The sequence below is a fragment of the Nothoprocta perdicaria genome, unplaced genomic scaffold (assembly GCF_003342845.1).
Source record: "Nothoprocta perdicaria isolate Ctin4 unplaced genomic scaffold, notPer1 scaffold_131, whole genome shotgun sequence".
NCBI classification, from domain to species: Eukaryota; Metazoa; Chordata; class Aves; order Tinamiformes; family Tinamidae; genus Nothoprocta; species Nothoprocta perdicaria.
The window spans coordinates 142883-162991 of NW_020454439.1; the positions used below are offsets into that span (position 1 = coordinate 142883).

At 40.2% G+C, this 20109-nt stretch overlaps 1 protein-coding gene across 1 annotated transcript in view; it reads left to right on the plus strand.

The window, feature by feature from the left end:
- Positions 1 to 20109, plus strand: part of CNTNAP2 (contactin associated protein like 2) — a 432568-nt gene that overhangs the window by 84746 nt on the left and 327713 nt on the right. Inside the window, exon 4 of the mRNA XM_026033686.1 lies at positions 12208 to 12314. Coding sequence (XP_025889471.1) covers positions 12208 to 12314 — 107 coding nt within the window. The remainder of the gene's footprint in view (positions 1 to 12207; positions 12315 to 20109) is intronic.

Sequence of the window (20109 nt, forward strand, 5' to 3'; positions counted from 1 at the left end):
CCTTGTTATCTTAATATTATATACCGGTAGGTACATCAACCTTTCATTATATTAAACTCGGTATTTGTATCTATATTGTATTAAAATGATAAGAGTGAAGGTTGTCTGTAGCATGCATTGTAAAGAAAAAAAAAACTCTGGATAAAACAGCATTTTTTATAATAGCTGTGCAGGTGGTGACTGATCCTTTGCAACAGGGTGTTTTGTCTCTCTAACATTGAATATAAAACAGAGACTTGTTCTGGTAAATGAATGAAATAAGCCAATTGCAGGTTTTTGTTTTCATAGATATTTTTGTGTTATTTTGTTATCAAAATCTTGCTTAAACCAAGAAGTTTTTTTGTAAAACCTGCACTGGGTTAATCATGATATAACTGGCACTGTGTAAACGGTTAAAACAATGAAAGGACTTGTCATTTTTGCAGCAACCATAATCCTTCCCTCTTCTTCAGCACCATCTGCCACCAAATCTCATTGTATACAAGATTAACAGAAGGCCCTTGCAGATATTCATTGAAGCAGTCAGAGCACCTTGAGTGAAAAATAAAGTTCAAGGAGAGACACATCTTTTTTTGAGTGCATTTACGCAGGTGCAAGCATGCTGATCTTGGAATGCGTTGGTTGTGTTCTGACATGCTCATGACAAGAATGATTTCATAGGTCCAGACTATAGTCTCTTAAATGACCAGTATCCGTCCTCTTTGGAATTTTAGTATAGTTTAATATTTGTACAGCAGCTGCTGTTTTACAGCCCTTGCTAGGATGTCTTCTTTCCAGGTCCTTGTTTCAGTTTTCCAGAGTGATTACTCAGAACTGCCCTCCTGGAATTTCTCTCCAAGCAAAGCCTTGGTTGTGGTTAGGGCTGCATAGACTTATTGCTTCAGTTCTGCAGCTGCAGCCCTTGAAGAACATTCTGAGAATCCATCTTATTTATTCTAGTAAGATGGATCTGTTCTAATTTTCAACTAAGATATACACATAGACTGAAGAATGGCACTGAGGAATGGCACTTGAGGTTGCAGTACTTTGTCTCTTTCCAGTCTCTTCTTGGGTTTTGTTCCTTCCTTATACAGCTTTGACCAGCCCTCCCCTTTCTGTTTTGCTAACAGTTTGATCCCCCCCAGCAGTGTTCACACTTGTGAGTATTTTGTTTTCTCCTCCCTGTTTTATCTCACATTTCTGTCTTCTAAATCCAGTTTCTCTCTGTATTGGATGTTTTTTCTACTAAGCTTTGTCAACATTGGCACAGGCAAGATCCACAACCAGGTCTTTTGGCTTTTGGGCTACCTTCTTATTTGCAGTTGAACTATCTCTGCATCTACATAGACTGCCCCAATCACTCCCACTGTTTCTCACTTACTGCCCCATTCAACCACTGCAACCCACTATTTCCTCCAGCAAAAATTATGAGCTATACTTTCAACTTGAGGAAGAGGGTTGGAAGATGTTATTACTTGGCCTGGTAGAGTGGAAACCGTGTAGCTTATTTTAACTGACATTTCAAAATGAAAAATTACTATAAACTGAAAAAAAGACACTCTTCATTTTGAACATGTCAAAATGGCATGTTTCAAGAATTTCAACATGTTTTCCAACATTTGCTCAAGTTGAGGTATTAATCAAATCTGGCCCTCTCTTCTGAACAGTTTGTTTCAAGGAAGTGTCAAAAATTTCATGACAAACTGTCTGGAGAGCTAAAGCAAAATATTGTGTAGGGAATTTTCCTTTTTTTTCCCTCTTCTGTTTAAAATAAAACCGATAAAACTAGCAGTCTGTCCTTACTCTCCTGGAATACTAAGTGGTAAACAAGTTGCATGACTTGTTTCAGGCACCAGTGCTGGCAGTACGCTACTATTTATTTCCTTTCTGGCATATGCTCTGTGTGCTGAATTTCTGAAGTAAATTTTTATAACTGAAATATAAACCCTTGAGAAATCAAAGCTTGTAATAAACTGAAACACTGGCAGAACCTGAACTATGCTGCACAAATTGAAGTGCTTGAAAAGCAGAAAAATAGAATCAAGAGCCTCTAAACTATAAGCAAATTATGGCCTATCATTTTTTTCTATAGGGCAATCACAAGGCTATATAAGTAGAATAATAGGTTCCCAGAAATGGGCTATTTGTAATTTAAATTAAGTATATCAGGTTCATATAATCACATTTTTGAAGTCAAGTAGATCTTAATAAAGTAGTTGATGCTCATTGCTGTATTTTTCTTAAGAGCGGTTTTGCTTTTGGTACAAATAATTTCCTTGAAAGTGTTGCCCCTTTTCAGAAGCCTGGCACTGTCACCATTCCCGGAGAAAAGTATATGAGCATTTTTATGGACATCACATGCAGGTATGTGAACACACATGTATGTACATGCATATACTCATCCCTACTTATTTCTTCCACCGAGTGAGCCTTCTTTGCGTCCAAACAATTAAGTGCACAAGTGGTAGATAACAAATGAATTGTTTATTGCTTACTGTACATATCTGGTTTCAGCAAATGGCAAATGAGTTGAATAATGGGTTCTAAGTGGAACATTGTATGTTTATCACAGTGCTGCGACTGCATTGCAGCACAGCTGCTAATTCACTGGGGCATCCTTGATTCTGATGTCTTAAAAGTAGAGTAAAGCACTCATTATATTGCAATTTATAAAAATGTTATACTGCAACTATAACAGAATAAAATACTGATGTGCAACAACCACACAAACAAAGGACAGGGAAAGAGCAAGTCAGGCAAACTTGTATGACTAACACATGTGCTGTTTTAGCTGAGCATATTGCTGTTCATGGTAGACGGCAGAGTTGTCACAGTAAAGGAGAAAGAGCAGATTGTGTAGATATTAGCATGTAATATAAATATGTTCCATGATGATCTGAAGGGAAACAGTGCAGGGTAAAATGTTAATTCATTTCTTTGTTACTATTTATTATTTATTATTGGTGTTTTTTTTGACAACCCTGGTGGTAAGAGAGAAAAATCTACTGTGATAAACACTGTGCAAATATAAATTCAGATACTTCTTTTCAAACTGAAAGATCTTGTGAACAAAAATCTGAGAAACATGCAGAGAGAAGGGCAGAGAGCTAAAAGTGAATATACACACTACATTACCTGTAATAACGATGTACATACACATCATTTAGGCTTGCAGGTGTATGGGTCAGCTCAGAGAGGATGTACCATGTGGAAAAATAAGCTGTCTGTAAATGCCATCTGCACGTAATAACAAACACATTAATTCCTGGTTCACCTAAGTCAAGTTTCCACTGGTGGCTCGGAGGCCCGAGCCACTGTGCCTCCTGGCCAGCATTCGGCCAACCTCTGCACTGACCTCAGCTCTTCCTCTGCGCAGCGGTGGCACATGTAGTGTCTTACCAGTCATCTTGGTAGATGCCCTTCTGCTCTACCTTATTTCTAGGTAGATTTAAATCAACCTTATTTGTATAAGGTAGATTTGCCCACATCTACCTTATTTGTACAAGGTAGATTTGAGTTTCTCTCAAAGGCAGGAGGAGCTAGTCTCTTAACTTATGCTGTTAGGGAATTAATGAGGAAACTGGCATTTATACCAGTCTTCCTTAATGAATGCCACAGAAACATTAGCTTTCATTTCACAGAGGAAACCCCTTCAGGATTCAGGCAGGAAGTGGTCTCTACAACACTCGCAGGGCAAGGCCTTTGAGTCATATGATTACCAGAACCATCCAGTGGAATTAACAACTTACAATTTAAACATTATGGCAGGATTCATAGCTCTGAAAAAATCTGGACTTCTAGCTTTGCCTCCAAATCAGTGCTTGTAAAACGGTTAATCTCTGCAGGAAATTCAAGACTGTGTCTATCAAAGTAAAGTAAGTGGGCAGATTTATGACAAAAAATTGTGATAAAAGAATAAAACAGAAGAAGATGGTGATTTAGGTCAATCACAAGTCATTCATGCCAGGCAAGTTACAGATCACTTACTCTTGTCAGTAATTCTGAGCACCACCGTTTTGTAATAATTTTAAATAAAATTATTCAGGCAATATGCACTTTACAAGCTCAGCAGCACTTCAGGAGTGTTAAATCATTTAGTGCCTCAAGTTCCCTTTTAAACACAATGCCAGAACAACAGAGAGGGCATTGACATTCAATGATGTTCAGCTCAAAACCCACTGATTATGAAATACTGCTCCATTTCGTTATGTCATAGCCAGACGGGTAGAATAGGATTCTGAGCCATGAAAATACTTAAATCAGTAGTAGTTGATGACATTTTATAGCTCCGTGACCGTCAGGCTGATTAATATGCCATAAATTTGCAAAGCAAGGCATATTTAACAGATTGTGCTCTTTGCATATGATGCATCAGGTTTTTTATCCTTCATTTGAAGATCCACGTTTACTGTGGCTCATGTAGCTGCTGTCCCTGATTTAGGAAAGGAAAATGTGAGTGTGTGATTTGTTACGGTTGCGCAGAGGCTCTGTAGCCAAGGGCTGTGACAGCCCATACCCAGTTTTGATTGGTGAAGGAGGGGCTTTTTAACACAGAAACACTGGCCAATATATATTTATCTTTAGTACTAATGCTTTACAATATGGGAAGAAACATACAAAGATTTCTAACCATCCGTTTCTTTATTCCCCATAGGATAAATTTAGGAGTAAAATCATATGAAATGAGGCTCCATAAAATTCTGCATTTGCCTGGTGATTCACTGCATGATATGTTTGTGAGAGAGGAATAGGAATATAGTAGTCACTGCTCTGTGTTACAGAATCACAGAATCCCAGACTGGTTGAGGTTGGAAGGGACCTCTAGAGATCATCCTGTCCAACCTTCCTGCTCCAGCAGGGACACCCAGAGCATGTGGCACAGGGTGGCATCCAGGCAGGTTCAGAAGACCTCCAGAGAAGGAGACTCTACAGCCTCCCTGGGCAGCCTGTTCCAGGGTTCTGTCACCCTCACAGTGAGGAAGTTCTTCCTCACATGGAGATGGAACTGCCTGTGTTGCAACTTACGCCCATTGCCCCTTGTCCTGTCACTGGCCACCACAGAGAAGAGCTTGGCCCCTTCCTCCCTACATTCACCCTTAAAGTACTTATACATATTGACCAGATCCCCTCTCAGCCTTCTCTTCTCCAGAGAAAACAGGCCCAGCTCAGTCTGTCCTCGTACGAGAGATGTTCCAGTCCCTTACGTAGGCTGCCCCCTGGTATACGTGCTTTGATAATTCTGATCTTCTTCCAAAGCATGTGAGCAACTTTCTCTCACTGGGTTATAAAGTGAAGTTGTCATCATAAAATCTAAGGAGATTGGTTTGATTCAAGCAGTAAAATGCAGAAGTGATAAAAAACTGACAAGCCATAAAAGCGCCAACGTCATACTTTGTTCTCAAGTCCAGTGCATTCCTCTTTACTGATCTGAACTGGCAATTACATGATGAGGTGATCACATGAATACAAAATTAGTCTAGTTAGATTTTCAGCAAGGCAATACTTAGGAAGGTTAAAGATTCCCTTTGAAAACTACGGAGTAAAATGTATGAGATTCTATCAGGGGTTCTCAGTGCTTAGCACATCTCCTATCACAAGGAAGCTGAATTGCGCCACTTCCATAAATAAACTACCACTTTTTCTATATACTGATGTAACTAAAAAATGCACCAATCTGAAAAAAAAGTTACACAGAGTAGCTTGTGTAAAATAGATCATTTTTGGTATCTGTCTGCCTGTTCCTAGAAGTTTATTTTTCCTTTTAGTCTGACCAGTTTATACTGAAATCAGTATTGAAAACATTGTATAGCACATCTTGCCTGTTTTATTTGTATATTTGGAGATTTTGCCTCTTTAGTATGGTAAACCATCCATCAGGTGGTGTCTTGGGGATTGGGGATTGAAGTCTATGGGCCATTGCTACCAGGGTGAGAGATGGAAAAGAGCATCTGGCCAGTATACCAGTGACCAATGAAAAGACCAGTTCCTTCTTTTCCTCCAGACAGAGCTCTGAAAAGAAAGCTGGGCATCCTCCTATTAACCTGAATCAATTGCTGGGAAATGACAGGAGGGACCCCAGAGTTGGGAGATGGCCTCTTACTGAAACAGCTCCTTTAGTCTTTCCTGTTTTGTTCCAGGTCCAGATGCAGGAGTTTCTGCAGCAAATACAGAAAAGTGGGTTATCCAGCTCCTGTGACTGCTGAAGTGGAAGGAGCAAGAATTCATTTTAAGGCACTAAGTTTTGAAGTGCTTTGAAAATTAAAAGCAGTAGAAAAGAGGAATAATAAGTACCTCACAGTGTTTAAAAAAAAAAAAAAATAAAGGAAAAAGAAAAAAGCATAAATCCAAGAGGATGGCTTAATCCAAATGAGTTAACTACTCTATTTTTCTTGATGCATTAGTCTTTCATTAATCCTTCTAATGCAAACAGCTTAGAACAGCACCTTATTGGTCTGGAGATAACGCTGTGAAAAACTATTTGGCAGCCTTTTCTAGGAATATGCCCTAAAGGAACCTTGCTTAGCCAAATGTCACTGCATATTTTAATATCGATTTGCTCTTTGTAAATCACAGTCCTTAAAATTCCAAGCATTTTTTTTTATCTCTTGGCGGAATAAGCTTGACAATGTCCAGCAGAGAAGTCCACACAGTACAGTGGACAGATAAGGAAAGGATAGGTCCTTCTTGGTTTGGTTCAGGAAGGGCCGTTTAGTTTTGCCCCCGTTAATTCTATGCATCTCTTCACAATTAGGTTAGAAGTCAGCAGCAAATCAAACTGGTTGGAAATTATTGTGAATCAAAATGAATATTACAACCTGTCCTGTCTGCCCTTTGTGGTGCCTCACACGAGATGCCTGTTGCTGGAAAAGCTCAAAGTCACACTAAACATTTGCTGCCTTAGAAGAAAGGAGAGAGAAGCCTGTTAGATCACCTGTTTTTGCTTTGATGTAGGCCAGTTGGGAAACTGTAGCCTACATGTCTGGAACAGGGAAATTCAGTCTATGGTTGCTGCAGTAGCGCACTCTGTAATAGCTGTATGGCCTTAATTTGATTGCCTTATTGCTCCATGCTACCTTCATCGTCTCTGGCTTTATGCACTCTATTTTTCATTGAAGAGTTACCCACTGTACACAGGTGCAAGAATATTTTTGTGATTCTGTTACTAATTTACCCTGGGCCTTTAAGTAATCTGTCCATATTCAGCACTTCTGATTGCCAGTTTGTGTTAGCCTGGTATTCTCAAATCCTTTGAGAAATGGTGATTTAGAAGTTGAAAGGATTTTTTATTGCTCTTAGAAATTGTCTTCCTTTTATTGATTGATTGATTGATCGATCTGATCTCTCACTGTCTCCTTGAGCAGTTGCGTGACCCATTTTTTCAGGTATGCAGGAAAAAAACGGATTAAATTTTCAACTCATTTTCAGTCTTTGCATGGATATGAATGTTTACATAAGTGAAATTGTCAGAGAAAAAAATGATAATCAACAAGGTTACCATTACACATTTTGAAGGATCTATGCAAAAAACAGTAGTAAAAGGTATAGGTTCTAAAAAGATGTCCGGAAGAGGTAAAAAGAGCAGCTAGTGGAAAAAAATACTATAGAGTTTTTCAAAATGTACTGATGAGATGATTGTTAATTCTCAGGCAGAGAATGGGGGAAAAAAGCAGGACAAGAAGAATTTGGAGGAGATAGCAGAGCAAGAGGAAATGAGAGATGAGGTGTCAGGAGGAGCAAGATTAAATAGATAGGGATTTGATGGTGGGAAGGAAAAAAAAAAAAAGAATTTCCTGTTAAAAGCAATTCATCCCAGGCTATTGTCCTCTCTTCCACAGGAAAAGAAAAAAAAAAAAAAAAGCTTTTAACATTTTGTTCTGCTTTGCATAAGTTCTACACTGACCTCATCACTGTGACATTTGAGCTCCTTTCAGTACTGCATTTGACAGATCTCTCTCGTACAGTTCATTCCTTCCTTTTTCTTCTCAGGTGCAGAAATAGCTTTGTAGTTGAAATACATGTTTTGGTAGCCTTTTCTTTTAGTTTGTTGGGTTTAATTTATTTATATACTAAATTGCAAGTAGATATTTATGTGAACTTATTCTGGAGAAGGAAAGCGGGAACAGAAAGGAATAGGAAAGAAGGGAAAGGTCTCTGTCTTGTGCTTCAGTATGGTGAGGTTCGTGCTGGTTCTTCAGTCCTGAGGGACTGTTGTCCACAACGTATTTGCAGCCACCAGGACATTTTGCTTCCTGCACAGAACAACTTTTTCTCTTCCTGTTCAAATAAACTTCAAGCTGAGGGTTGGAGTCAATTACTGTACACCTGGAACACAGCTTGCCTGGGGGAGCTAGTTAATGTGTTAAATATCCTTGCCCTTGGAGATAGCTTCTTCTAAAAAGACTGAGATAATGACCAAAATCTGATGATTTACAAAGGTTAAATAGCACCGTTGAAAAACTAAATACAGCAACATAGTAAGACATTAAGAGATAGGAAAAAATGCTTTTTGTTTCCTTTGGGATATGAAAATATTTGTATCAGAAAGGAAACGGGAGATTTCTAAGGCCCTTCTTCTGCCTTGAGGCAGGACCAAATACTTCTAAGCCATTCCTGACATGTTATTCTGCCTTATTCTTGCAATACCTCTTGCCAAAAATAAACCTCATTGCTTCTTTGCCCATCCCAATGGACATTTAGAACAGTTCGTATTGCTCCTGCTTCCTGCCAGCGCTGGCTTGAAAAGCAGCCAGTGCTCACTTGTGCTGAATATAACCTCCCATTTTTTCATAGGTCTTACATAAGACCCTGCTGTTTATGCCCACATTAAGGCATTCATTTTCTTCTTATTCTTTCTTTCGTTGTTGTTATTGTTGGCAATAGGATGATGAGTTGACTTAACATTGCATGTGGAAGCCTCCACGTGCCTTCCCGTGGAATAGAGGTCGAAGTAGGCTTTCTTTTTTAGGTTTATTTATTTTGCAGTTGTTGAGTTAATTAATTCTTCATGCTTCAGCAAAGGACTTTCCACATGTCCCAGCTGCATTCTATATTTTTTAAGTCTCATTTCACAGAATATTTTCTGTTTATAAATCTCCAGTGCTGAAGCGCACAGCCTCTCCCAGTTGGATTTCACTCACAAAGGGAACACCCCATATTAGTCCCAGTCCCTCTGGCACAGGTTGCTCTCCATCCTTTGGCACAGCACTTAGGCCAGGTACAACATTCTGCTCCATGGTGCAGTATTTCTTTAGGACAGACCCTTCCCTGCCATCTGACATACATTTGTTTATCCACTCAGGTGATGGGAAAAAGTCCCATAGCAAAGATAGCACGTGGGAGCAGTAAGGCCCAATAAGATAACATGTGAGGTCCACAGTACTGTTCTTAGTTGCTCTAAAGATGACTTTGGAAAAATAAATAAATAAAGGTGCATGCATGGCTGCATGAGTATCCTCTCCCCAGTGTTCTTTTTTAGTGGTCTAGGGATGGGGAAAAATTTGGTAGTGGTGCTGGATATGTGTGCATAAAATCTCAGAGGAAATGTTGAGCCTTCTGTGTTGGCCTTAGCTGTTGGCCTTCTTGGTCAAGTTTGTTTTTAATGGAAATGTAGCCTCATTCCTAAAAAGAGATTAAAGAATGGAATTGCTTACAAATATACCTCAGCATAAATGAAGTATAAATAGAGCATGAATTGGTTTTGAGTGTATTATAAATGATAGATGTAAGTTAGATAAGCTTCATAATAGCATGTGTTCAAATTATTTCAAAACTACAAATATCTTAGCAAGTTTTACAGTAACATACATGGTTAAGGTACTTTTTAGCTTATCAGCAGTGAAATAAGATCAGTCTATGGCAAGAAAAGTATTTGAAACATAATGAGATTTACAGTTTGAAATTTTATTCCTCTCGATATTTCTATTCAATTCTAAAGATTGTGGGGTTTTTTTTCTGTATTTTTTGAATCCTACTTAACAAAATTTCCAGTAGTCCCAAATGCAATGAGAATGGGGCATCCAAAAATTTGACCAATAAGGGTCCTTTAAGGGTTATTTACTTTCTGTCTTTAACGTCATCATCTGTAGTACAGGGAAAAAATGATGATTAAAAAATAAATTCTAGAGGCACAAACTAAGTTATTTTGGCCATCTTACTGGAAGTAGAAAATAAACAGCAAGGAGTTTGTTGAATATCACTGTCTTTTAGACTTAATAGGCTCCACTAAATGTTACAGATAAATATGTATTTTTCGTATTTCCCTACATAAAGTCAGTTACCTTAGTTAGACAGTCAATACAGCAACATCTTTACTACTTGTGCTACCATAAAATTAAGTTATGTGGTGCTAAAATGTGAAACAAGTTACTAAGAGTTCTTATAAAAATCTGGCCAAATTAATATAGAAAAATGTTTAGTTTGGTCACTGGAAAAGTACTTCTAAAGTAATACATATTCAAATGTAAATGAAGAAGGAAATGCATTGAAAAAAGTGTTTCTGAAAATCTGGAGAAAAACAAGAAACCATATTCAGATTTACAAACTTTTCTAGATGTTCTTATCTTTGAATAAAAATTGCTTTAGTGAGGTTGTTTTTGAAGTGTCCTTAATTTTGTACCCATCACCAGTGGATTCATAGAAATTGTTAGTGATTCGTAAGTTTAGAAATGTTCCTGAATTTGGAACCATTTAGAAATGATGGGTTACTGGTTTCTTCTTCTATGGAGCTGGGAACACACTGGAAACTCATGGGCTTCCCGTTGAACTGCACGAATCAAATCTAGCTGTGCGTTTAGGCCACCACAATAACAAAGCTAAATGAATTCACTTAAACCATGTTTAAACCATAATTTATTGACCTGGTGAGAATTGCCTCAATGCTGCTGTATTTTTAAGGTGAATATAAAATTTTTAAATGCTTTTCTTCTTTTAGAAGAGCATTTCCTTAAGCATTATTTTAGACAATACCAGTATTTTCTGAACTTTTTTTAAAGAAAGTTAATGAATGGCTACCCCCTCTTCAGTATGGCAGTCTGATATACAACATAAGCTATCTGTATTGTGTGTAAATATATATATACACATACATACACATATATAAAAAAGTATTTTTTCTGACATGCGTAAAAAACAATCTTTGAATACACAATATGCAAGTCTCTTAATACATATCCTGCCAGAGGTTCGTTATCATAGTAGAGGCGTGTATATCAATCATTAATTTGAACATGAGGAGATACAAATACTTAATTTGCAATGCATTTCCAAAAATATTTTCATTTATTTCTCTAATAGGTGGTCTCCTCATCTTTATATTGAATGTAATAATAAAAATGTATAGTTTATAAATTGCATTAGGCCAGCTTGAGATGAAAGGAAAATTCCTTTAGCTCTTGATCAAAAATGCAGAGCCTGTACTGAGTCTGACTATAACCGATTTAATAAAGAGGAAAAATAGGTTCTTTGAAATAAGATTTCAAAGCTGCTCTCCAAGAAAAGGAAATTTAATAGTTTCAAAAGTGAAAATATATGGTAATTCTCATTTTTAACAATCTTAGATAGAAAAGAAACTGGTCAAACTCGAATCCTTGAAATCACATTTAGATGATATATCAAACAATAAATATATGTTCAGTTGTACCATTGCTTTTTGCTGTTCCATTTTCTCCTAACTCCAGCAACAGTGTGTGGGGTGAAAGCAAATCCCTGTGAAGAAAAACCTACTGGAGCTTTCATACTGAAGCCTATAGCACCTTGCTAGTTTTGATAATGCAGTATTAGTAATTGCCATCCTAACCAGCAGACAACCCGCCTCTGCGGGAGCACACACAGGACCTGGCTGGCACTGGGTCCCTCTTCCCAGTCACTGGTGCCCGGGAGGCACGATGCCACCTGCGCAGCAGAAGGAGGGGTGCCTGGGATGTTCTTTTGGTTTTGACAGATAAGAAGCAGTCATATGTAGCTTAAAAACTTAATTTATGATGGGTGGATGTATTCCACCCCTATTGTCCTTCCTTATTATTTATAAAGGGGCTGCAGCAGAGCCTCGATGAATCATCTTTTGTGCAGTTGGGCATTCTGGTATAAATTGTACTAACCTGCCTAAAATAGCGAAGATTAATTACTAGGCAAGGACATGATACACTGCTTGGGCAGCTCAGAGTTTGGCCCTGTGTCAATCTTGTTGCTCATTTGGGTTTTTCTCTCTGTCTTTGCCTCTCCTCCTGACAGGTGCGTGCCCAACCACTGCGAACACGGAGGCAAATGCACCCAGACATGGGACAGCTTCAAGTGCACTTGCGATGGAACTGGATACAGCGGCGCCACTTGCCATAACTGTAAGCAGTGCAGCCCTTTCAAATTAGTACTAGCATCTCGTGAGTCTTGTCTACGTAGGGTATGTTTATGTAGCACTGTGCAGCATTGTGCAAAGGGACCAGACCCACATAGGTGTCTCAGCTGGGTGGCCTGACCAAAGTCGTTCTCAGCAATTTCACATGGAGTTTCATACAGTTACAAGGAATCTGCCCTAAACTGCTGGGGAGAGTTGCTGAACAATTTCAAGTACTCATTTGGATTGCTAGTCCCCGAACAGGTTTTGGTCATTTTAAAATCAAAATATTTCCTCCTGTTGTAAGTCTTTCTTGCAAATAACAATTTGTTATAATTTGCTATGAGCTCCTGTCCTAGAGGATGAAAGCGAAGAAAGAAGAGAAAAAGGTTCAGTTGCTCATTTTTACAGGTTCTGAACTGTGCATGATGGTCATATGTGTCTTCAGTTCATACATCTGAAGTGACACTTTCATCTGCAAAGTATATTTTAAAATGTCTGGAAGATTCAAAAAACATATCTAGTGCTTCCCTTCTCCATTTTTTTCACTTAGGGAACTGCAACTTAATATTAATGAGAAAGCAAAGATATTTCTAAACAGGTTAAAAGATAATTTTGAGACATGTTTGTGTGTATATACACACAGGTGTATAGGAAAAATGTATATATATGTGTATGTACCTACATATATAGCTATATATCACAGAATCACATAATGGTTGAGGTTGGAAGGGACCTTAGAGATCATCTAGTTCAACCAACAAGGTCACCAGCTGCTTGGCAGTGGTTTGGATAAGAGGGCAGGAGACATGTCACCCAGCAGAGGCCAGGCTTAGAGATGGCACGAGTGGGTACATCACTGCAGCCTGAAAAGGATATGTCCCTTCCAGTACCCAATATGGCTGTTACAGCCCCTACCGGTCAAGGCACTGGAAATACCGTCCAAAGAAGAGCTTAAAATAGTGAAAAGAACTAAATTTGAGGCCTCCTTAGTCTGCATCCTTAGAGCTTTATTTCAGGCAGCAAGCTCGGGCAGGTGGGCGGGACAAGGCCCCTTCCTCGTCCCCCTGCCACCAGCCGTTTCTCTGCTGACAGCAGGAAAGCAGCTTCCACAACAGCATGGAGGTGGCAGCAAAATGGGCACTGTTCTGCCCTCACTCTGCCTAAATCTCTCAGTCCAATAGACAACAGGAGGACAACGTCCTCTCCATTTGCTTTCCTTTTCTCTGCTCCCCTTTGGATAAAAGTGTTGCAGGCAGGACAAGGTTTTCCCCAGCAGGAGAGGGGGACATAAAGTGATTATACCCATGCAGCATTATTGCCACATTCATTGATGGTTTTAAATTTTCTAGGATGTTCTCAATTTAGGGATGTTTTTTCCTTTCCAGAGTTTTTTCCCAAATATTAAAATATTTCTTCCCTGCCTTTAGTCTCAAGCCATATGTCTCAGCATCTTGAACCTGAGCTCTCTGCACAGACTCAACACTACATCTCTTTGCCTTTTAAAGTGCTTCTAGCAAAATGTTGGCAGTTTGTCCCTATCTTCTGAAAGGAAGGAAGGCAGCTACTAGCAAAGAGGGGACTTTTCCAGATTTCACCTACAGACTCTGGAGCAAACTGGATCCTGCAGCATGTAGCTGGAGGCTTTGGTTCAGGGCCCATCTCAGCTAGCAATTTATCATACAGGTTTGCATATGCCCCTTGCATCAAAGACAAGACAGATTCATTTAGACTGGAGGTATGAGCAGCAATGCAGCTTGCCCCCATGAACAGACCCTTTAAAAATAGATACATGCAATTAGCGTCAAGTCATATTTGGAACTATGATCTTGCTTGTACTTTCCCACTTTCACTTCCATTCTCTGATCAGAGAGAACGCACCGTGCACAGATACACAACAGCCTGTCCCTATTTGGTGGGAGCTAGGGACAAGGAGCCAATGCTGGTCTCTTTTCTAACCCTCATGCATTAATTTACAATATCAACGCTGTTCCTTCCATACCTCATGCTTCCTCACAGTGGCAGGAAACACCCTCCCTTGAGCCTGCATCATAGGCTACTGAGAGCAGATTCCAGTCCTCTCTCTGTTCCAGACTGATAAAGCCTCCTTCCTCCATCTATTTTAAGAGGAGCTACAGGGGTCTCCAAGGGTCTTTTCCCCAGCACTAACTCAAGGAAGACAAATAAATTATTCATGATTTTAAGAAGAAACCAAAACAATTAAGTTGCACTGGTTTGAAAACTACCTCTTGGAATATTTCCAGAGTGTTTTGTTGCCCAATTGTCTTCCATTCAATAAGGCTGGATGACCCTGTTGCACAGTGAGCCGGTGTCCCATGTCCCTTACCCAGAGGTCAACCAGAACGACACACTGACACACTTCACAGATGCTCTTGCACCAAACTGGAGGGATGGATTTTATTTATTTGAGTGTGAGCTGAAAGACATGTGAAGACCCCAATCACGCTTCCTTCTTTGACTCCCCTGTTTGTAATTAGTGCCCCAGAACAGCAATGGGAAGGTATAAGGCCTGGAAACTTGTGCTGACTTCAGTCTTGCTTGACGTATGTGTAACCACAGCCATAACTCTAGTAAGTAACTGATGGAGTAATGACAGCAGTGGGAACTCCGGAATTACTGGAAAGACCCAAGTGGAATTCAGCTGCATCTTCCTGGCTCTTGTGTCCTGTGTTAACGAGATCACAGCTGAAGAGGCGGTGCTTGGCTCTAGGTGCTTGGCTCTACTTCAGTCCTACTCTCTTTCCACTGCACACCTGAGGTGCCTGGGTGGCTTCCAAGAAGGAGCAGTCCCTGTTTTCCTTCCAGTTCATACCACAGTGTTTTCTCTCTAGTTGGAAGCTATGGCTTTGATATAGAAGTTATTTCAGTTGATGAAATGTCCCTCATGGAAGGTAATGTTTAAACTAACCACAGTCCCGTAGAAATCACCAGCTGTAACTTTTAGTCCTTCGGCAGGGAGGAGGACCGGCCTTTGGAGACAAAAAGTAGTGGAGAACTGGTGTTTGAGAATTCATAGTGGTGCCTTCGGTCCCAAAGCACTTCCCAGGGCTGGGAGCAGCCTCCGTCCACTGGACACGCCACTCCTCCGGAATGCCCCGTCACAAGCCACCGTGCCGAAGCCTCTGTGTTTGTGACATCCAAGGGCCAAAGCCCTGCTTGGCCGCCGCAGCCGTTTGCCAGTGGTGCTGCCGGGGTGTTTGCTCTGGAACCCGCGGCCTCCCGGCAGCGCTGGGACAGCGCGAGCGCTTCTCAACCCTTGACTCCTGAAGCTCGAGCATCGCGACTTCGCACTCTCTTCTTTAAAGGGTAACTACTGCTTTCTCTTAGCAGTTCTGCTCATTAAGGCCCAACCTTCCTGGGTTGATGAGCCGAGGGCTGACTGACGACATGGAGCAGACAGGCCCAGACCCGCAGGCGACAGCGGGCGTGCGCTCCTCGAGGAGCAGGAGCCACGGGAGGGCTCTGCTCTTCCCTGGCTGCCAGCTAGCCGCTCACCTCGGCCGGAGAGCCGCAGCCAGCGCCCGCGCCGGCACCTCCCTCCCTTGGGCACGAGGGGCAGCAGCCCAGCTGCAGGCTGACCACAGCCTAGAGGTCTAGAGGTGCCTGCGCTCAGATCCGGCACCCACGTCTGCCTCAGCAGCACAGGACTGTCCCAGGAACACAGGTGGGACATGGCCTCGAAAGACAGACCTTGTTCTGACAGGCAGCGACCCCGGGAACATCCCCGTCTACTGCGAAATGTGTTTGGAGGACATCTCAGATGGAGAATTAGGAAAGCTCTCAAAAAATGAGTTTTTCCAAATCTGTATAACTGGCTTCCTGCTTGCTGTTTATACCAAAAAGAGGCAGGGACTGTTAGAACCCAGCAGGAAGAAGTGCCTTGAGGTGCTGTGCGAAAAGGAAACCTCCCAATAGGCGGAATACAACAGCCCAGTGCCACCACAGCACAGCCGTCTTGTTGATGTCACATTCGTGAGGGAATCTCCTGCCATTTCTATGGCAGAGCCCTTCAATGGGAGATTTTTGCCCTTGCAAGAAAGATGAGACAGTGGCTGTAGCACCAGTGATATCTCTGCTCAAGCTAGGAACGGGGCATTGGCCCAGGCCATCAAAGACACTGACCATCCTCAGCCTGACCTCAGAGGAGCAGCAGGCAGCAACTAAAACAGAAACCCAAAGTAGAGCACAGGAGGAGTCTGCCTTCCACCTCCTCCCCTACCACACCTGCTGGGGAGTCTGAAGATGAAAATTCACTCTCACCAAGGAAACGGCATCAGTCCTGCTAGCAGTAGGAAAACACGGGTTTCCAGCAGCTATTTACAGCAAGCTGCTTTGTCCTGCAACAACCCTCTTTAAGATAGTCTGTTATGTGTTCTAAACAAAATTAGTGATGTTGTTTTTAAGTTGCAGTCTGGTGTGTGTTCATTATAGCCAACAGGATAATTAAAACATGCTCCTAAGCTCTTGGAAGAAGGAGGGCCCGGTGAGGATATTCAGAACGCAGAAGAATGTTGGACTTAGAAGCTTTGAAAGATCTCCATCAAAGGCAGAGTATCCCGTAAAGGAACAAGAGAAGCTTTAGTGTGATATTGGGCTTCTCGTGCAAGTATATGCCCTGTAATGTAATCTTGACACGTATATATCTACACATACGTATCTAACAGTGGCTGTATAAAATAAAATGATTGAAGATTTCTGTTATTTTTAATCAAAGGAATCTAACAAAGCGACAATCCCCAGGTACTTGAGTTTTAAGTAAAAACTATTCTATATTTAATTGTAGTATTAATGTAAGAGGGAATGCATTTTATACACTCACTATATTTAGAAAAACACTGTACTGAATGAACTCAGTAGTAGTGAATTCATTGCTGAATGTAGTACTGTATATTACTGCATAGTACTGAATGGCAAAATCCTTCATGAAGGATCCTCTCCTCCTTTGTTATTCCTTTTTGAGTTACTGTTTAACTGAGATCTTGCTGGCAAAAGCACAGAAAGTGATTGTAGACTGATTAGTTCACTGTCTGCAATCAGATAGACAGAGGAGGCATTAATAGAAAATCTGTGCTTCTGGCTTCTTCATTTTATAGTAGTACAAAATACTGGAATGTTATTTCAGTTCTCTCACTTGAACAAATAGTTCAACAATTCAGATTTTTTCTTTTGTGTGAATGTCTTATCTTTATAACAAGTTGATCTGGTTGCTGAACTATAAAAACTGAAAGAGCACAATGGCTAATGAAAGCTTATGATAGAAGGATAGTTAAGAGACCAATGCTGCAAGAGACATTTCCTGAACTTGTTCCACCGAGAGTGGATGTGCGTGGTGATGGCAGCATTGCATCTAATCTTAGGAAGGAAAATACAGAATTTAGAGTGAACTATTATTTTGCTGAAGCAAGGAAAAATAAATTTTGCATATCTGCTTTTCTGCTCTAATATTTTTAGAGCTTTTGCTGATTTAGTAGAGCCATCTGGAAAAATACGCTTCTTGTGCACATGATAGGTTGTTAAGATGTTTAATTTCACTGGAGAAATGCAAGATTGGAAGCTCACTTAATTAAGTGTGTTTTATCTAGTGAGCTTCTGAAAATAAGTATAATCTAGGTTTCCTTCTTGAGTCCAAAAGAGAATAACAAGGGCAGAGGGATGGCATCACTTTCCTCATATCTCATTCATTATTAAGGAAAGAAATAATAATGCAAGGAGCTGTGAATGCTTCTCTTATAGCATTTTTACCTGCCTTTTATGAATAAAATAGTGCAATAAGGCAAGAAAATGGCACTGCTGGACTGAAGCATCAAAAAGAGGATTTAAAATCTATTGTCCTGTCTTCCAGTTATAGGATGGATAAAGCACAGGGGATTACAGCTGTCCAGGTCATGTGGAAACACACTGTCCAAGAACCTTTACTGTTCTAATTCAACCAAAGTTTCTAACTAATCCATTTTGTCTGTATTGCTTTGAAAAAAAAAAAGATTTTTATTTTGCTTATACATTGCTATAGTTTTAAAAGTCTTTTCTTCTCAGTAAGAAATTAATACACTCACCAGTGTCTGTCCCGTCAGAATACCTGGAGTTTTGTGCCTTTCTAGAATATAAGAGCACACAAAGGAACAGAACTTCAAAATTACAGCATTGAGGCACAGATTGAAACAGCCTTAGCTCTGCCCTTACTGAACATACTGTAGCTACCAGGATTTATTAGAGTACGTCCCAGCTTTGTTCACAATATTAGTGATAGCTGCAAATAATGAGGGGATTTGCTGAAGCTTGCTACGGGTTGCAGCTATCCTGCCAGGAGACCTTGGGCCTTGGCTCTGCTGGGCTGATACTGGCCCCATCTGTCCTTGCTGACTTGTGCAGTGTCTGAGTCTCCTTAGACATACCTGGTGTGCTGTCGTTCTGCTTTGACTTTGTCACTGTAGCAGTATGAAAAGGAGATTTGGGGAGAAAAGGGAGATTGGAACCATAACAGTGGCACATGGCGTAAAAATAACTGAAAGCAATTTTAAACAGTGTAATGGGTTGCATGAAGAAGTTGTAAAGTTTAGCAGACTTCATTATTGCATGGAGTAGGGAAGTGTTTAAGTGCAGGTGGCAGTTGTTCAGTACCACTTTACTTAAATATAAGATCATGTTAGAAAACAAATGGTCTTCTATAGTGAAATATTTGTTTCCTTTCTCAGAGTTTACAGAGTGTGTGCTACGGGTATAATGGGGCCCTCCTCAAAGACCTTGGAGTCAAAACTACATTAGTGGGTATCTTAACTCTGTACCTTATAATTTTCATGACTTTGAGCTTTGCTGAACTTAGAGGAACAAGGTAATTCTGTGTTAGTGAAGTTTTTTGTGAGTGAATTGATTTTTGCTTTGGTCAGGGAATTCAGCACTTTCCTGAGCTTTTGACCTGACACAGGGCAAGGCTTTGCTGCCTTGGCTGAATTTCAGATTGGGGTTTTAGGTTCCTTTGAAGTTGAAATTCAAAGACAAACTCAAGAGGTGACCCTGTTGAAGTGAAACAGAGAAAAATGTTTGCATGAAACCCTTGTGAATCAAAATGGATTTGTTTCACACATATCCAGTCATAATATTTATATCATGTAGTAGTGAGAACAATGTTTAGTGTAGTGAGATTCTCTGTAGGAGAAGTATCTATTCTGGGGCTTAAACATCTTAGAAATTATAAAACAGCAACAAAAAGTAACTACAGAAGTAGAACTTCCAACTAAATAAATAAACCTAATATAACAACTATAATCATGGATATATCTAAATATGTAAATCAGTTAATCACATTTGCCATTTAAGATCACAAAATAATATGCTTTTCAGAACAGAACACTTTAGCTGGAAGGCTTTTTATATTTCAAGGACACACCAATATCTTAAGACATTTTGTCCAGTATCTTCTTGCCGAAGAGGCTTAAGATGCCTTTGCTGAAAGAGCCATCTCTGCTCTATAGCCATTTGTTTAGTTTGGCCCTCTGCAGTTCAGTGGTGAATTAACTAGCAAGTTCTGCAAGTTCTGCTTCTCAGGGCGTGCTGAACACCCTAGGAATCTGCCAGTTCCTCCTGGCTCACAAATGTTCAGTGCCCAAATGAATACAGTGCCCTGGCAAGTGGGAAACCAGAGTCTAAGCTCTAACACCAGGCAAGATTGAAAGATAAAAGAATACATTCACTTAAAAACCTGTTTTACAGCCATGAAACAAAGTTTCACCATAGTTAAAAAATGAATGATTAAAGTTATAATTAACAGGAAGTATAATCCTTAC